Source organism: Anolis sagrei, chromosome 3 (genome assembly GCF_037176765.1).
Source record: "Anolis sagrei isolate rAnoSag1 chromosome 3, rAnoSag1.mat, whole genome shotgun sequence".
Taxonomy (NCBI): Eukaryota; Metazoa; Chordata; class Lepidosauria; order Squamata; family Dactyloidae; genus Anolis; species Anolis sagrei.
This window is the reverse complement of record NC_090023.1, coordinates 150666126-150679758: the sequence shown is the minus strand read 5'-3', so window position 1 is coordinate 150679758 and position 13633 is coordinate 150666126. Positions and strand designations below refer to the sequence as shown.

The window sequence follows — 13633 nt, the reverse complement described above, 5'->3', positions numbered from 1 at the left end:
AAAGTAGTGTGCCACAAGCTAATGAAAGATGAGCAAAAGGAGAGCCAAGGTCTCTTGAAGCAACTTCCCTGTTAAGAGTTTACATGTTTTCAATGTAACAGAATTGTGTATTGAAGACATAATTGCCTTTTATTAATATTAATTAACCATAGTACAGTATTAATAGATTGATTACTGGGAGTGGGATGAAGTTAAATAAATGAAGTTAAATTAATTGTATTGAGAGAGAGGGAAAAAGAAGAGAGAAAGATGCTTTGTATAGTCAGCTTCCTGTACTGAGAGTAAAAAAATATAATAATGAGTGTGTTCATTGTTGGAGTCCCCAGTGGCACAGTGGTTAAACCGCTGAGCTGCTGAACTAGCTGATTGAAAGGTCACAGGTTCAAATCCGCGGAGCAGCATGAGCTTCCACTGTTAGCCCTAGCTTCTGCCAACCTAACAGTTCGAAAACATGCAAGTGTGAGAAGATCAATAGGTATCACCCCAGCGGGAAGGTAACGGCACTCCATGTAGTCATGTTGGCCACATGACCTTGGAGGTGTTTATGGACAATGCTGGCTCTTCAGCTTAGAAATGGAGATGAGCACCAACCCCCAGAGTCGGACATTCCTGGACTTAATATCAAGGGAAAACCTTTACCCTTACCTATGTTCATTGTTATTAATAGTTTTGTACCAGGGGCCCTTCCATAATCTTGTTTGTACCCAGTCTGTCTCTGTCTCAATTTCATCCTTTATTCCATGGGTCCCTGCTCTGTGGAATAATGCAAGGGATGACAGTTGGAATGAGACGGGGTGCCCACTGTGTCAGTTTCGCAGTTTTTCTTTCTCATATTATAAAGTGGCTCTACAACAGACTTCTTTCAGAATGTTGGAGAAGTGCTTTGGGCAATGCACAGATATCAATATATAGATATTGATTAAAAGACTAGATGATAACCAGCTAAAATCTGCAGGCTAAGGAACAGTGATTCATTTTCTGACTGGAAACAATAATGAATATTCGAATGGCTATTAATTGAGATGACTGAGTCATTTCTTAAGTTTCCTCACCTACTGCTCAGTGTTGAAGTTAAGAAATGAGAACACATACAGAAGTTGGTCAAGGAGGAAAAGAAAGGGTGGAAGTGTATTTCCTTTATTAATACCAACTCACAACCACACCTTGTATATATTTTACCCAGACCAAGGTCTTTCGGAAAGCATATTTCATATGCTACTGCTAGTACTACCCCTATTGAGGGAATTCCAACTCCCATAGGGTGTTACAGCAATAATTCCCGTGGTGAGCAGGTAGACGTGAAGGACGCTTTTCTATAAGTTCAGTTGCCTATCTGTAGAAGCTCCCCTGTGAGGGGGATTTTGAATTTGACTCTGACTCTGTAAGTACCCATTCACACTAAACAATGATAGCACCAAGATTCCACTTGAATTGTAATCTCTCTGTCCTGTGGAATCCTTCTGGGGTTTGTATTGGGATCCGAAGCATCATAAGCTCTCTCAATTTCAAAATTATAAATGTTCCATAGGAGGTTGCTTGGCAGCTAAAGTGAAATAATAGTACTATAATTGCATAGTGTAAATGGGCCATAAGTTTCACTATAGGCATTAGACTTTCTGTGGTTAGGTATAAGAACTGTGGAGGCCCACTGTGCCTCATAAGTAATGTGGGGCTACTTTTGCAAATCCCAGAAAAAAATGAAAATAGCAGTTTCACCTCTTCAGTTTTATAGGTGCAAGTCTTTAAGCTTAGATGACTAGAAATATGGGAAAGCAAATGAAAATGGGCCTTTGAGTAAAGTTTGTCTTTTCTGAATAAAGGAAGGCTCTGTGTAGTTGAAGAGACTATTTTCACATCCCCTAAAGAGCTCTTACATCTCATGACTTAGCCTGTTTCTTGTGCTGTAATGAAATACTGTTTTCCTAATACCCTGTGACCTGAATTTTTCCTGCTTTATGGGTGCTATTCCTTGACGTACAAATCAGTATTTTCTCAAGTCAGCATTTGATGATGGATGTCAAAATACAGGCCATGTATTATGCATATATAGCACTACCGATTTAAGGTGTTTACTTGTCAAGTTGAAGGAATTCAGAAACTTCACATTCACTGAATTCACACAGCTGTCACTTGCAGTTTTTCATAATTTCAAATGAAAGTTGTGATAAAACAGTTTAGGTTGCCTTCATATTTTTTCTGATGGGAGAAAATAGATGGCATCTAAAATTTATGCTTTGCGTTGGAAAACAGGCAGTAAAAAGGATATTTCTAGAGGTTGGGATGAGGAACTGGCTGTCTTTGTCCTGCCACCTTTTCAAGATAATGGAAGTGTCATCAACCGCATCATCACCAACAACAACAGCGATAATAATATTTTTCCCCTTTGGAAATGTATCAATTTTAGTACCCTGGATGATGCTGACCCTCCTTAATGGATCAGAATTTGATGAAACAGTTTCCCTTCCTTATATCTGTAACTTGCTGTGACAATGAAAATTTTGTTCCTTTATGTTGGGGAACCCCTCAGTGTGGGACTGTAGAAAGAGAGAAAGAACAGAAATCTGTATCTTCTCATGAATGGAGGGACAACATAGGAGCCAAATCTGTATGTCCTTGTGATCCTTACAAAACCCTTGGGTAATTATTCAGTATTGGGCTCCATATTGAGAGTGAGATTGCTCAAAGAAATAGTTCCTCTCCAAAGGCAGATATTCTACACCTCCTCAAAATGTTGGTCCTTAACTCAGTGCTGGTCCACTATTGGCACCAAGTTTTCAAGGAAGAAAGAATAAATATAGATTATTTATATTGTTTACAGTATTTATATACCGCCTTTCTCACCCCTGGGAGGACTCAAATCTAGATAAATAGAGTGTCAACAGTATGCATTAGTTACTCTATGTGGGACCTTACATCCTGTGTGGTGGTGACCATGATTCCCAGCAGTACTGGAAACCAAAAGAAGAAATGGCTGCAGGTATTCATAATGCTCTGAAAGACCTGTCTAGAGGAAATGCTGTTTAAGTGGCTATTAGATGTTATGGTCTTAAGAAGCTTACCCTTGAAGAAATGACTAAGATAATCTTAATTGCTTGACATGGCTAATGCCATTTTACAGTGTCCTAGGGTACCCATTCATTCCTCACTGGTCTATCTATTTTATTTTATTTTTGCCCGTAGCCACCATTGTAACATCTTTTCTCTTCCATTCATTACCCAGGCAACATTTCGGTGCCTTCTACACTGTCATTATATCACAGGATCAGATCCCAGTTTATCTGCTTTGAACTGGATTATATGAGTCTCCAGTGCTATATAATCTGGGATAAGCAGTGTAGAAGGGGCCTAAGTAGCCATAAGTGGATTCAGGGAATTTTCAAATTCCTCATCATATTAGTCAAGAGAATTTTTAAAAAGCTCTGCTTCTTATAGATTCTTGCAATTTCAGTTGATATGGACAAAATCCCCATCTGCTCTTAGAAGAACACCATGGGTAGCATTGTAGCCTGTCTTAGAAAGGAGTTCCATAATTTAAGAGCAGGCTCCAAGAAGGCCCCCTTTCATCTTCGAATCAGATGTATCTGTGAAGCTGGTGGGGCAGGGAGAAAGATTATCTCTGGAAATAACAAAATGTGGACAGAATGTGAAAGAATAGGGCTGCTCAGATATCCCAGAGATCAAATGTGTTGGCATTTCTAGGCTATAACCAGGACTTTGAATTGTTCCGGGAGACAGACTTGTAGCTAGTGAATTTATTGGAATAAGATAATTGCATGCTCTTGATACTAGCCTGCAGTCAGTAGTCTGGTTGCAGCTGTTTGGATCAGCTGAAGTTTCTGAACATTCTTCAAAGATATCCCTATATTCAGCACATTCTAATACTTCAAATGAGATCTGAGATGTGTCACTGCAGCCAGATCAGAGGTTTTTAGCAATGGACACAGCTGATATAAATGTTTTAACTGCAACTGCAGCAGCAAGAACATATGTGTGTATGTTTTTATGCAGTTGAATAAAAGAAGGACATGTGTAGAAGACCAGCATTCAAGTGTAAAATTTAGTCCACATGGTTTTCACATCATGTATTTACTTTAATTATGAACTTTAAAATGATAAAGTTGCTGATGGTCACATAGAAATACAATACTTACTTCAAAGACATCCTGAAGTCTGGTGAAGTGAGAGACAGGGTTGCAGGCATGTATCCATACGTTTATGATCGAACCATATCTACCATTGAAGTGAAGAACTGCTTTCTATTGGGATCCTTAACCATCCTGGTTTTTGAAATTTGTTTCTTTTCCTCTTTATGTAAGAAATGATCTTCATCTCATATCCAGTTTCATTATTGCTGTTGTTTGTTTTCTACCTTAGCAGTCCTGGTGTAACATCCAAATTTTCATGTGCAATTATCTCTGCAGGATTTTCACCACCAGGAATGGACAGGTCATCACCAGACAACAGCCCAGTTCATGGCCTTCTACGTCAACCTTCCATTACAACAGGAATTGATATCCCAATTATAACAGAATTAGGTAAGAAAAATGAAAGGCTATTGGTCCCTTTATGATCATTTCTTAATTTATTTTTCTTTAATTTTACCAGCCTAGAGAAATAATCCCATTTTATAGTATTTATCATTTAACTTTCCTGGTGCAAATAGGCATTACCTTTGTGATGGTGGTGATGATTGCTGTTTGGCTTTTTAATATAATTTTCTTCTTTCCTTGCTTGGTAAGAATGCACAACTCATCAGAATTTGGCCCATAAAACAAAACAAAAAATCAAACATAGATTAAAAGAGTGAGCATATTTAGAATGTGTTACACATGACACTATATTTGCACAAAAGGTTGTGCGTCTGAATATTATGCTGATATTAGAGCATGGATGATCAACCTATCAGACAGCTGTCACGAACAGCAGAAGTCATGGGTTTTGTGAAATATCTGAAGAAGAGCAACCAAGGGCACAGTTTCTGTGCGGAATTGGTTTCTCCCTGCTGGATACAAAGCGAAACTTCCACAAAACATTAAGGAGTAGGTTCAAAGTCTGTCTAATGTAGGAGAGCGACATTCTCTCATCCCTTGCATTTGGCCACTGCATTTCAATGACAGGACAGTACCATTATGTGCACATTTAGGACTGCTGTGTTGAAGTGGCTGTGGCTTTTTGGTTACATAGAAAATGCAACCAATAGATTCACTATCTGCATTTTAATGGGCAACAGAGATTGACTTTTTAATCTCCCTGCTCCCCTTCTCTCTTATGCTAGCAAATTAACTAATAATTTGTGACATCATAGCATAAAGGGAGTGCTTTCATGGAGAATGCAGTGAATGTTCCTTTCCAGTTCTGCTTGGCATTAAATAGTGATGGTTGTCAAGCGGTGTGAAGTGTGAAAGCCATTTTGCTTCTCATGGTAAAAACAAACTTGATTTGTAGTTCTTTTGTCCTTTTACTTCCTTTCCTTTTAGTTTCAGACCTTACCTGTCTTATCCCCTTACTTTATTCTCTTTCTGTGCCTTCTTCCCCCCACCCCCATCCCCTCCTAAACATTTTACTTATTAGCTAAGCCTGGCAAACTTCTGCCTTTGGTTTCAATCAGTCAGGAAAAAAACAGTGGAACTCACATTCTAATGATAACTGAACTGGGTAAGAAGTGCCTTTTTCCTTCACATCAACTATCTTTTGTTTTATTGTTGCTCCCACCATCATCAGCTTTCTCTTTTATTTATCTGGCTGTATCAGAGGGGGCTGCCCTCATCGCACTGCTTTGAATGTGTTTTATTTGTGATTCCAGTTGAAATTGACTGTCTTGTTCTGGCATTTCTTAATGATTTTTTTCCCCACACGCAGCATCAGTAAATCTTTGATCACACTCGTCTGACCTGCCGGCTGTTTCCATAGCATCTTCACACCAATTCATTTTTCTTTGGTCTAGACCTTTTTTTCCTCCTTTGCTTTCTTTTCTTTTCTAAAATTCTAGCCACCTGACAATTTGACTGACATGTCTTAACAGCTCTCGGAGGAGTTCAGGAAGAAATAAAAAATATTTTAGAAGAAAAAGCAAAAGCAAAAAAAACCCCACCAGTATTGTATTCAACCTTAAGCTGTTTGTTTATTTCTTGTCTGGTTGCTTAGGTTTTTTCGGGGGAGTGGAGGCAGGTTTTTGCTCCAGTACAAACGGTTTTGAAGTCCTGAAACCAAATAAACTTCTAAGTAGACTTCTTCAGCAAAGTGAGATTTGATGACCCATTTTCTGTGATGAATCTCTGAACCCTGAAACCAGCCTCACCCCCCACTCCATCGAGCTGAGAGACCTTTCAAACAAATCCCACCAAGAAAACATAGGCCTTGGAGATAAACCTATTGCAATTTAAGGCTGAGGCTTATACCCAAGCAATGCTCATAAGAGATTTTGCTGTGACTCCAAAATTGTCACCATGTAACAGGTGGAAAAGCTTTAGTCAGGTATTACTTGTGTGTGAGTTATTAGCCTTACAAGACTGCCAGTTGTAAGTGGAATATACAATGGTAGTGAAGATTTGTGCTTGGTTTAATTTACCATTTGAGAAAAGACCCTGTCTTTCCCAGAGATATGTGTCTAAAGTAGAATGCTTTTTTCAAACAATAGCTGTGTGCAAAAAAGGGGGGAAATATACTGAAATACTTAAACTGAAGAATATTGGAAGCAATGTTGAAATGAAAGACTTTTTGAAAAAAATGAATTCATGGACTGTCACTGTTTTGAATTAGGTTCAAGAGAGGAAAAGGAGGCAGGTCCACATTGCTTATACAGACAGTCCCTGAGTTACAAAAATCCGACTTACAAACTATTTAGAGTTAAGAATGGGGGGTGTTGGGTGGGGAGAGGGGTGATAGGAAGTAAGAGGATCTCTACCCCTACCATGGGGAAAAGGTGTCTCCACTGAAGTTTTATCACCAGTCCTTGTTTCCACAACAAGCCAACATTTTCAAAATCCAGTTGTCACAGGGACAGAATGTGAGGTGAAATCTTCTGCAGCAAAAGAAACATTACAGGGGGTGATAAGCCCCATGCTATCCAAAACTTTTTTAAAAAACTGGATGAAGTTACATTCAAAAATGTATCTCTACTGACTTATACATACATATTCAACTTAAGAACAAACCCATAGAACCTATCTTGTTCATAACTTGGGGACTGCCTGTAATAGAGTTATAACGCTTTTGCTGTTATGTTCCATCCTATGGAGTTCTGGGGTTTACAGTGTCATAAGATGCTTAAAATTCTCTAATGCATGGCACAACACTAGAAGTCTCTGAGAGAGCATTGTAAGTATCTCATGAAACTACACACATAGTGTGATTCTTTCCAGAAATGGAGAATCCAGCTTTAGCTAGCTAAGCTACCTATGATCAAAATCTCAGTCTGCCACCACTAGCTCTGTTTATATATGTTCTAGTTCATGATGGACAGCTGGCACCAGTGGAAGAATTCAATGCCCATCTTGTATTTATACAAATGTCCTCTGAATCATAATTACCTTGGGCTATTTCTTTAGAAAATGATTGGTGTTTTTTTTTTGGTGGGGGGGGGGGGTATACATGTAGGGCTCATTCTGTATTACTCTGATCTTGTGAAAGATGATGATGATTATGAGTATGATTATTTTAACAAAAAATATCCCTGTATAAGAAGTGTGATCTAGATTGGAATCCTACCATAGGAAGGTGAGTTGGTAAGGGCTAGTTGCAGTTACAAAAAGCTGATTTGAAATGAATAGATAGCTTTCAAGGATGAAGGTGCTTGCAGTGGGAGACCCTGATAGCGATTTGTTACAAAAACAAAAACTGTACTTAAGGCCATGGTTATGTAAAGAAAGGTAATTGTGTACTTTAGTTTACATTTTTCTACTCATTAAGGGCCTCATCACACCTGAGCATTTTAATATATTTAATCCCCTTTAAATGCCGTGACTGCCTCCTGCAGAATTCTGGGGCTTGTACTTTAGGGAGGCCCAGGGCTTCTCTGGATGAACAGTTTAAAGGCCCCTCCCTAAACTACAAACCTCAGAATTCTGCAGGAGGCAGTCACAGCTTTTAAAGTGGATTAAAATGGGTAAATGCTCAAGTGTGATGAGGCCACTAAATCCATGCATTTTTAGGCTTCTATGGGTGCATCCACATTGTAGAATTAACTATCATGGCTCAATGCTGTGGAACCATGTGATTTATAGTTTTTTGAGGCAACAGTAATCTTTGGCAGAGAAGGTTAAAGAACTTGTTAAGTTACAACTCCCATGATTCCATAACATTATGCCATGGCAGTTAGAGTGGTGTTGAACTGTATTAATTCTACAGTGTAGATGCTCTGACAAATTTGTGAACATCCTGTGGCTCCTCCATGATGGCAACAGTCATGGACAGCAATGGCTCCTAAAGTGACCCATTTAAAGAGTAATCAAGTGTCAAACAGGGATGTGTTATTGCCCCAACCTTATTCTCCATCTTCAGCACTATGATGCTGCACCTTCCTGATAGAAAGCTACCCGCTGGCCTAGAAATCATCTATCAGACAGGTAGTAAGCAATTTAACCTCATCAGACTGAAATCCAAAGCCAAGGCTACAACAACATCTGTTATAGAACTCCAGTATGCTGATGATAACATAGTCTGTGCTCATTCAGAAGAAGACCTACAAGCCACTCTAAACACCTTTGCAGAAGCATACCAAAAGCTTGGCCCTTCACTGAACATTGAGAAATCCAAACTGCTCTTTTAGCAGGCACCAGCCAATCCTTCTGCAATGTCAGAAATTCAGCTTAATGGTGTAACCTTGGCCGCCATCTCTCCACACAAGTCAACATTGACACTGAAATAAAACACCACCTGAGCTTTCAGAGCATTTTTCCGAATGAAGCAGAGAGTGTTTGAGAATCAGGACATTAATAGGGGTACCAAGATGCTTGTTTATATAGCTATTGTTCTTCCAACCCTGTTAGACGCTTGTGAAATATGGACTGTCTACAAACCTCACACTCAACTTCTAGAACAATACCATAAGTGTTGCCTCTGAAAATCCTGCAAACCTCTTGAGAAGACAGATGGACAAATGTTAGCATTCTGGAAGAAGCAAGGAGCACCAGCATTGAAACAATTATCTTCTCTCATCAATTTGCTGGACTGGTCATGTTGTCCAAATGTTCGATCATCATCTCCCAAAGCATTTACTCTACTCTCAACTCAAGAATGGAAAACAGAATGTTGGTGGACAGGAAAGGAGATTTAAAGATTTTTTAAAAACTGTGGCATAGATCATGAACTGGAAAGCCCTGGCCCTTGACCACTTTAACTGGAGGTCATCTGTTACCAACAGTGCTGTGGAATTCAAAGAGGCACGAATTGAGGGTGAAAGGGAGAAATGTGTCAAGAGGAAGATACATCAAACCAATCCTGACCAGGACCACCTTCCACTTAGAAACTAATGTCCTCACTGCAGAAGAACATGCGGATCCAGAAGAGGTCTCTACAGTCAACTTTGGACCCGCCTCCAAGACCCTACACTTGGAAGGCAATCATACTCGGACACAAGGGATCGCCAAAGATTATGACAGTGCAGATGCACCCAAAGTCATACTCTTACAATGAAAACAACAATTTTAGTACATATAATTAGTACTGTTTTTACTTTACCAATAGGGTTATTACAACATAATCACCAGGCCTACTAAAGAAGACTACAGACAAAATAAATGGATCAATAATTCTGCAGTACCTGATACCACTGAAGAATAACATTGGAGACATTAAAATAACAATACACTCTTGCACTTATTGGTCTAGGCACTTATTATAGAGTGTTTGGGTACAGCTGAATGATTCCAGGTGTTCTGTAAAGTATCGACTCCTGCAACGGCTTCAACAAACATAGAACTATAAGTGTACATGGCCCCTGCTGTATGCATGGATGTTGGAAGCACTCCCTCCTTACTTCCAACTTCCTCCCTTTTTCTCTCTGCTCATCTCCCTTCCCACCTTTCCTGGCGCCGAAGTCTGCCGGCTTCGCTCTAAAAGCCATGATAAACCAGGCTTTTTGCTTTGAAAACACAGGTTGCATCAACACAATGAAATTGAACTACTCTGGCTCAGTGTGATGGCATCCTGGGAGTTTTATTTTACAAGATCTTTGCTTCACTGACCATATGTTAGTTCTTGTCCGCGGACCACAGGTTGGGAACCACTGCTCATGAAGCCCATCCACAAATCTGACTGCAACAGACTGAACTAGATATTTTATTTGTATATGCAGTGGGAAAGAAATGTAATGGGCTAGCATTCAAATATGAGGTTATTCAAATCACATCCCCAGAATTTATTGCAGAGCCAATTGCAATTTACAGTTGGAAGTGAGTTTGTTTTGGAGATTATGGTGTGTTCTTTTACCAAAAATGTATATTAACATTTTAGAAATGAATATGGAGAGATGTTTATAAAACCAAAAACAGACAAACCTGGTGGAAGAAAACACTTAAAATTATTCTGTTTTGAAAAATACACATAGAAATGCATGCAAATTTCTAGTAATTAAAAATAATTACATGCTGGGATGAGATTTGAGCAAGAAATTAGAGAAACCGAATTGAACTTGTAGATTTGACCGTGAATGCTGTTCATCAGAAGGTTATCAGAAGATACCTGGGGTTGAGAGGTACTTATGATAAGATATGTAGAAGACATGCTCTGTGGCTATTATTTGGAAATGGTTGATCATTTATCCCAGTGGTTCTCAAGCTGTAGGTCCCCAGGTGTTTTGGCCTACAACTCCCAGAAATCCCTACCAGTTCACCGACTGTTAGTATTTCTGGGAGTTGAAAGCCAAAACATCTGGAGACCCAAAAATTGAGAACCACTGATTTATTCTGAATCCTAGCCTGATAGGAATTTAACGTGATTTAAAGCCAGGGTAAGAAATGATATCTTCATTTCTTTAACTTTTGGGCAGTACAAATGTGCCACACCAAAACAGTTAAAGAAAGCCATTACTTCCCTTTGGGACAGGAGAGTATTTTGTGGAATACCTGAAATTGGAGTTTTTCCCTGACAAGTTAACCTGCCCTATAGTTATGGCACACATATACCATTTGGTGACAATAAACTCCCCACTTGAGAACGTTAGTTTGTTGCTCAGGGATAACAAATGCGCATTTCACAACCATTTTAATTTCATTTTCAAGAACATTCAAGTATTCCAGATATGCCTGTTTCTGGACACATACAACTTCTTTGTCACTAGCATGTAAAGTTGATCAATTGGGTTTTGTTTTTGGTTGTTCTTTTTTGTGGTGGTTTTTGAAATAACTATTTTAACATCATTGTCTTTTTAGTGAATGACTCAAATGTTCAGTTTCTGGACCAAGATGATGACGACGACCCAGATACAGAACTGTATCTCACACAGCCTTTTGCATGTGGAACTGCATTTGCCGTCAGTGTGTTGGATTCCCTTATGAGTGCGGTAAGCCCCCAATGTTTACCATGTCCTTCATTTATCACATTGGTGTCGTGTGGACTGAATCCCCCATCCCAGTTTATGAACTGCCTGTAAATAATTGAGAAAAGGAAACCTGAATTTCTATCATAACTCTTCATTTTTCGTATCACTAGCTGATCTATCTATCTTTAGGCATGGGCAATCCATGGTTCTAAATGGTTCCAAAGTACTTACAAAACTAGGGTGTGCTGCTGCTTTGCTTATACAGTGTTGCTAAAGTTCTGGTGGTGAAAATTTCAGAACTCTAACAAAGTGTCACGATTATTTCATTATTGGCGATTTTTATTACAGAATCAATTAGAAACTGTCATTTATAACAGAATTTTGAAAGTTTTGTTAGAGTTCTTAAATTTTCACCACCAGAACTTTATCAACACTGTAGAAGCAAAGCATTAGCACCCTCAAGTTTTGTACTTTAGAGCCATTTAGAACCACGGGTTGCCCATGCTTACTAACTATTTATCTATCTATATCTAGTCTTGAAAATTGGCTTGTTGTCACCTGAAATCTTTGTGTGTAATTTTGCATATGTACCTCTCCATCAGCACAGGTAGGAGACAATCTGATATGGGGGAGGGGGAGGAGATGTCATTAACTGTAGTGCACATCATCTGAAAGCCCATGAAATTTATGCCAGATAACATTTTATTAGTCCTTGTTAAGTTGTAACAAGAAATGTTTAAGGAACATGAAACTTCACCTAAGAAAACCCATTCAAATGCTCTTTAAGAGGAAAAAACAAGCAACACGCACAAAATGAAATTCAGTTCTTAGTCCCAACTCAAGTATACCCACTGAATCAGCAGGAATTTGCTAAATCAACACTTGTATAAGTCATCTTGATTCTGTTGTCTAGTTTAGCTAATAGCTAAGAATTGGCTTTAGCCCAAGTAATGCTACCTCAAAATGGCAGTTTGCAGGCCCTCACTGTCCACACAAGAATATTTGCATGAATCCAAATACAGGAGTAAGTGATATTTTTCCCTAGATACCTAGATAGCTACAGTTTCTTATCTCACATGTGCCATAAGTAAATCGAAGGTGCAGCTTGATAAGACAGATGCTCTGTGGATAGGGAACCCGGTAAGCAACTTGACCTCAATGTACTCCCTATGAAGGATTAGATATTTAGGTATAGTCCTGAATCTAGATGAACTGTGTGGCTTGAAACCAGTTGGCTCACCAGCTGCATCCTTTCCTGATCATCTATACCTCCTGATTGGACTAATGCAATACATTCTGCATTGGCCTGCCTTTGAAGTTAACTTGAAAACTGCAGCTGATATGATATACTGCAGCTAGATTGTTGAAAGGAACACCTTATGCAAACCATATGACACACGTTTTAAAGGAATAACACTGACTGCAAGAATGCTTCAAATCTGAATTCAAAATGCATGTAACATAAAGACATTATATCACCTAGTATCTTGAAATCTAGTTTCCCTATATTAGCCCTGCCCAGAGACTTGGGTTTATTAGACAGGCATTATTCTGTCTTGACTAGTAAGTGCACCAATTTGAGTAGCTCCTTTAAAATCTGGAGTGAGATCGCTGTCCCGTTGACATGAAAATTACCATCCATCACTGCCTTATATTTCTTCACAGGTTTCTTAAATGCTCCCACGTGCTTCAATAGCTTTGTGTCACCCCCTTCAGTGCCCACCTTGGCACTGTGTTTACATCAAAATATATTCCTTCTTTCACCCTTCACTCATTCAATTCCCTGAAGCCTCCAAACATTTTTCCTTTACTGCCCAAACCTACCTCCATGGAAACACCTATAAATCCATAATTAAAGTTCGTCTTTTCCTGAAAGCACGTGGCCTGAAAATGCCCACATTTACAACATTTCAGGGTGAGATATTGCCCTTTGCTTAGTCCATCCATGGTCACTATCAAGATGACATTATTTAGTTAAAGCTCCAGGGGTGCTTTCTCCAAGTATACCCAGGGAAATAAGGGCTTTAAAGGCACAATATCCTACATAAATCTAAGTAGAGTCAGCACTGGTTAGTACTTACACAGGAGACTGCCATACTGGGCTATGTTTCAGAGGAAAGAGTTGGCCAAAAATACCTAAGAAACCCACATGAA

The 13633-nt window shown here is 39.1% G+C and overlaps 1 protein-coding gene across 22 annotated transcripts in view; it reads left to right on the top strand.

The window, feature by feature from the left end:
* Nucleotides 1-13633, top strand: part of KCNMA1 (potassium calcium-activated channel subfamily M alpha 1) — a 571036-nt gene that overhangs the window by 525135 nt on the left and 32268 nt on the right. For 11 of the 22 annotated variants that reach the window (XM_060769087.2, XM_060769090.2, XM_060769088.2 and 8 more), the window contains 3 exons: nucleotides 4422-4535; nucleotides 5572-5655; nucleotides 11370-11500. In XM_060769087.2, the coding sequence (XP_060625070.1) occupies nucleotides 4422-4535; nucleotides 5572-5655; nucleotides 11370-11500 (329 nt within the window). The remainder of the gene's footprint in view (nucleotides 1-4421; nucleotides 4536-5571; nucleotides 5656-11369; nucleotides 11501-13633) is intronic. The other 11 variants (XM_060769093.2, XM_060769091.2, XM_060769103.2 and 8 more) reach the window with 1 other exon arrangement.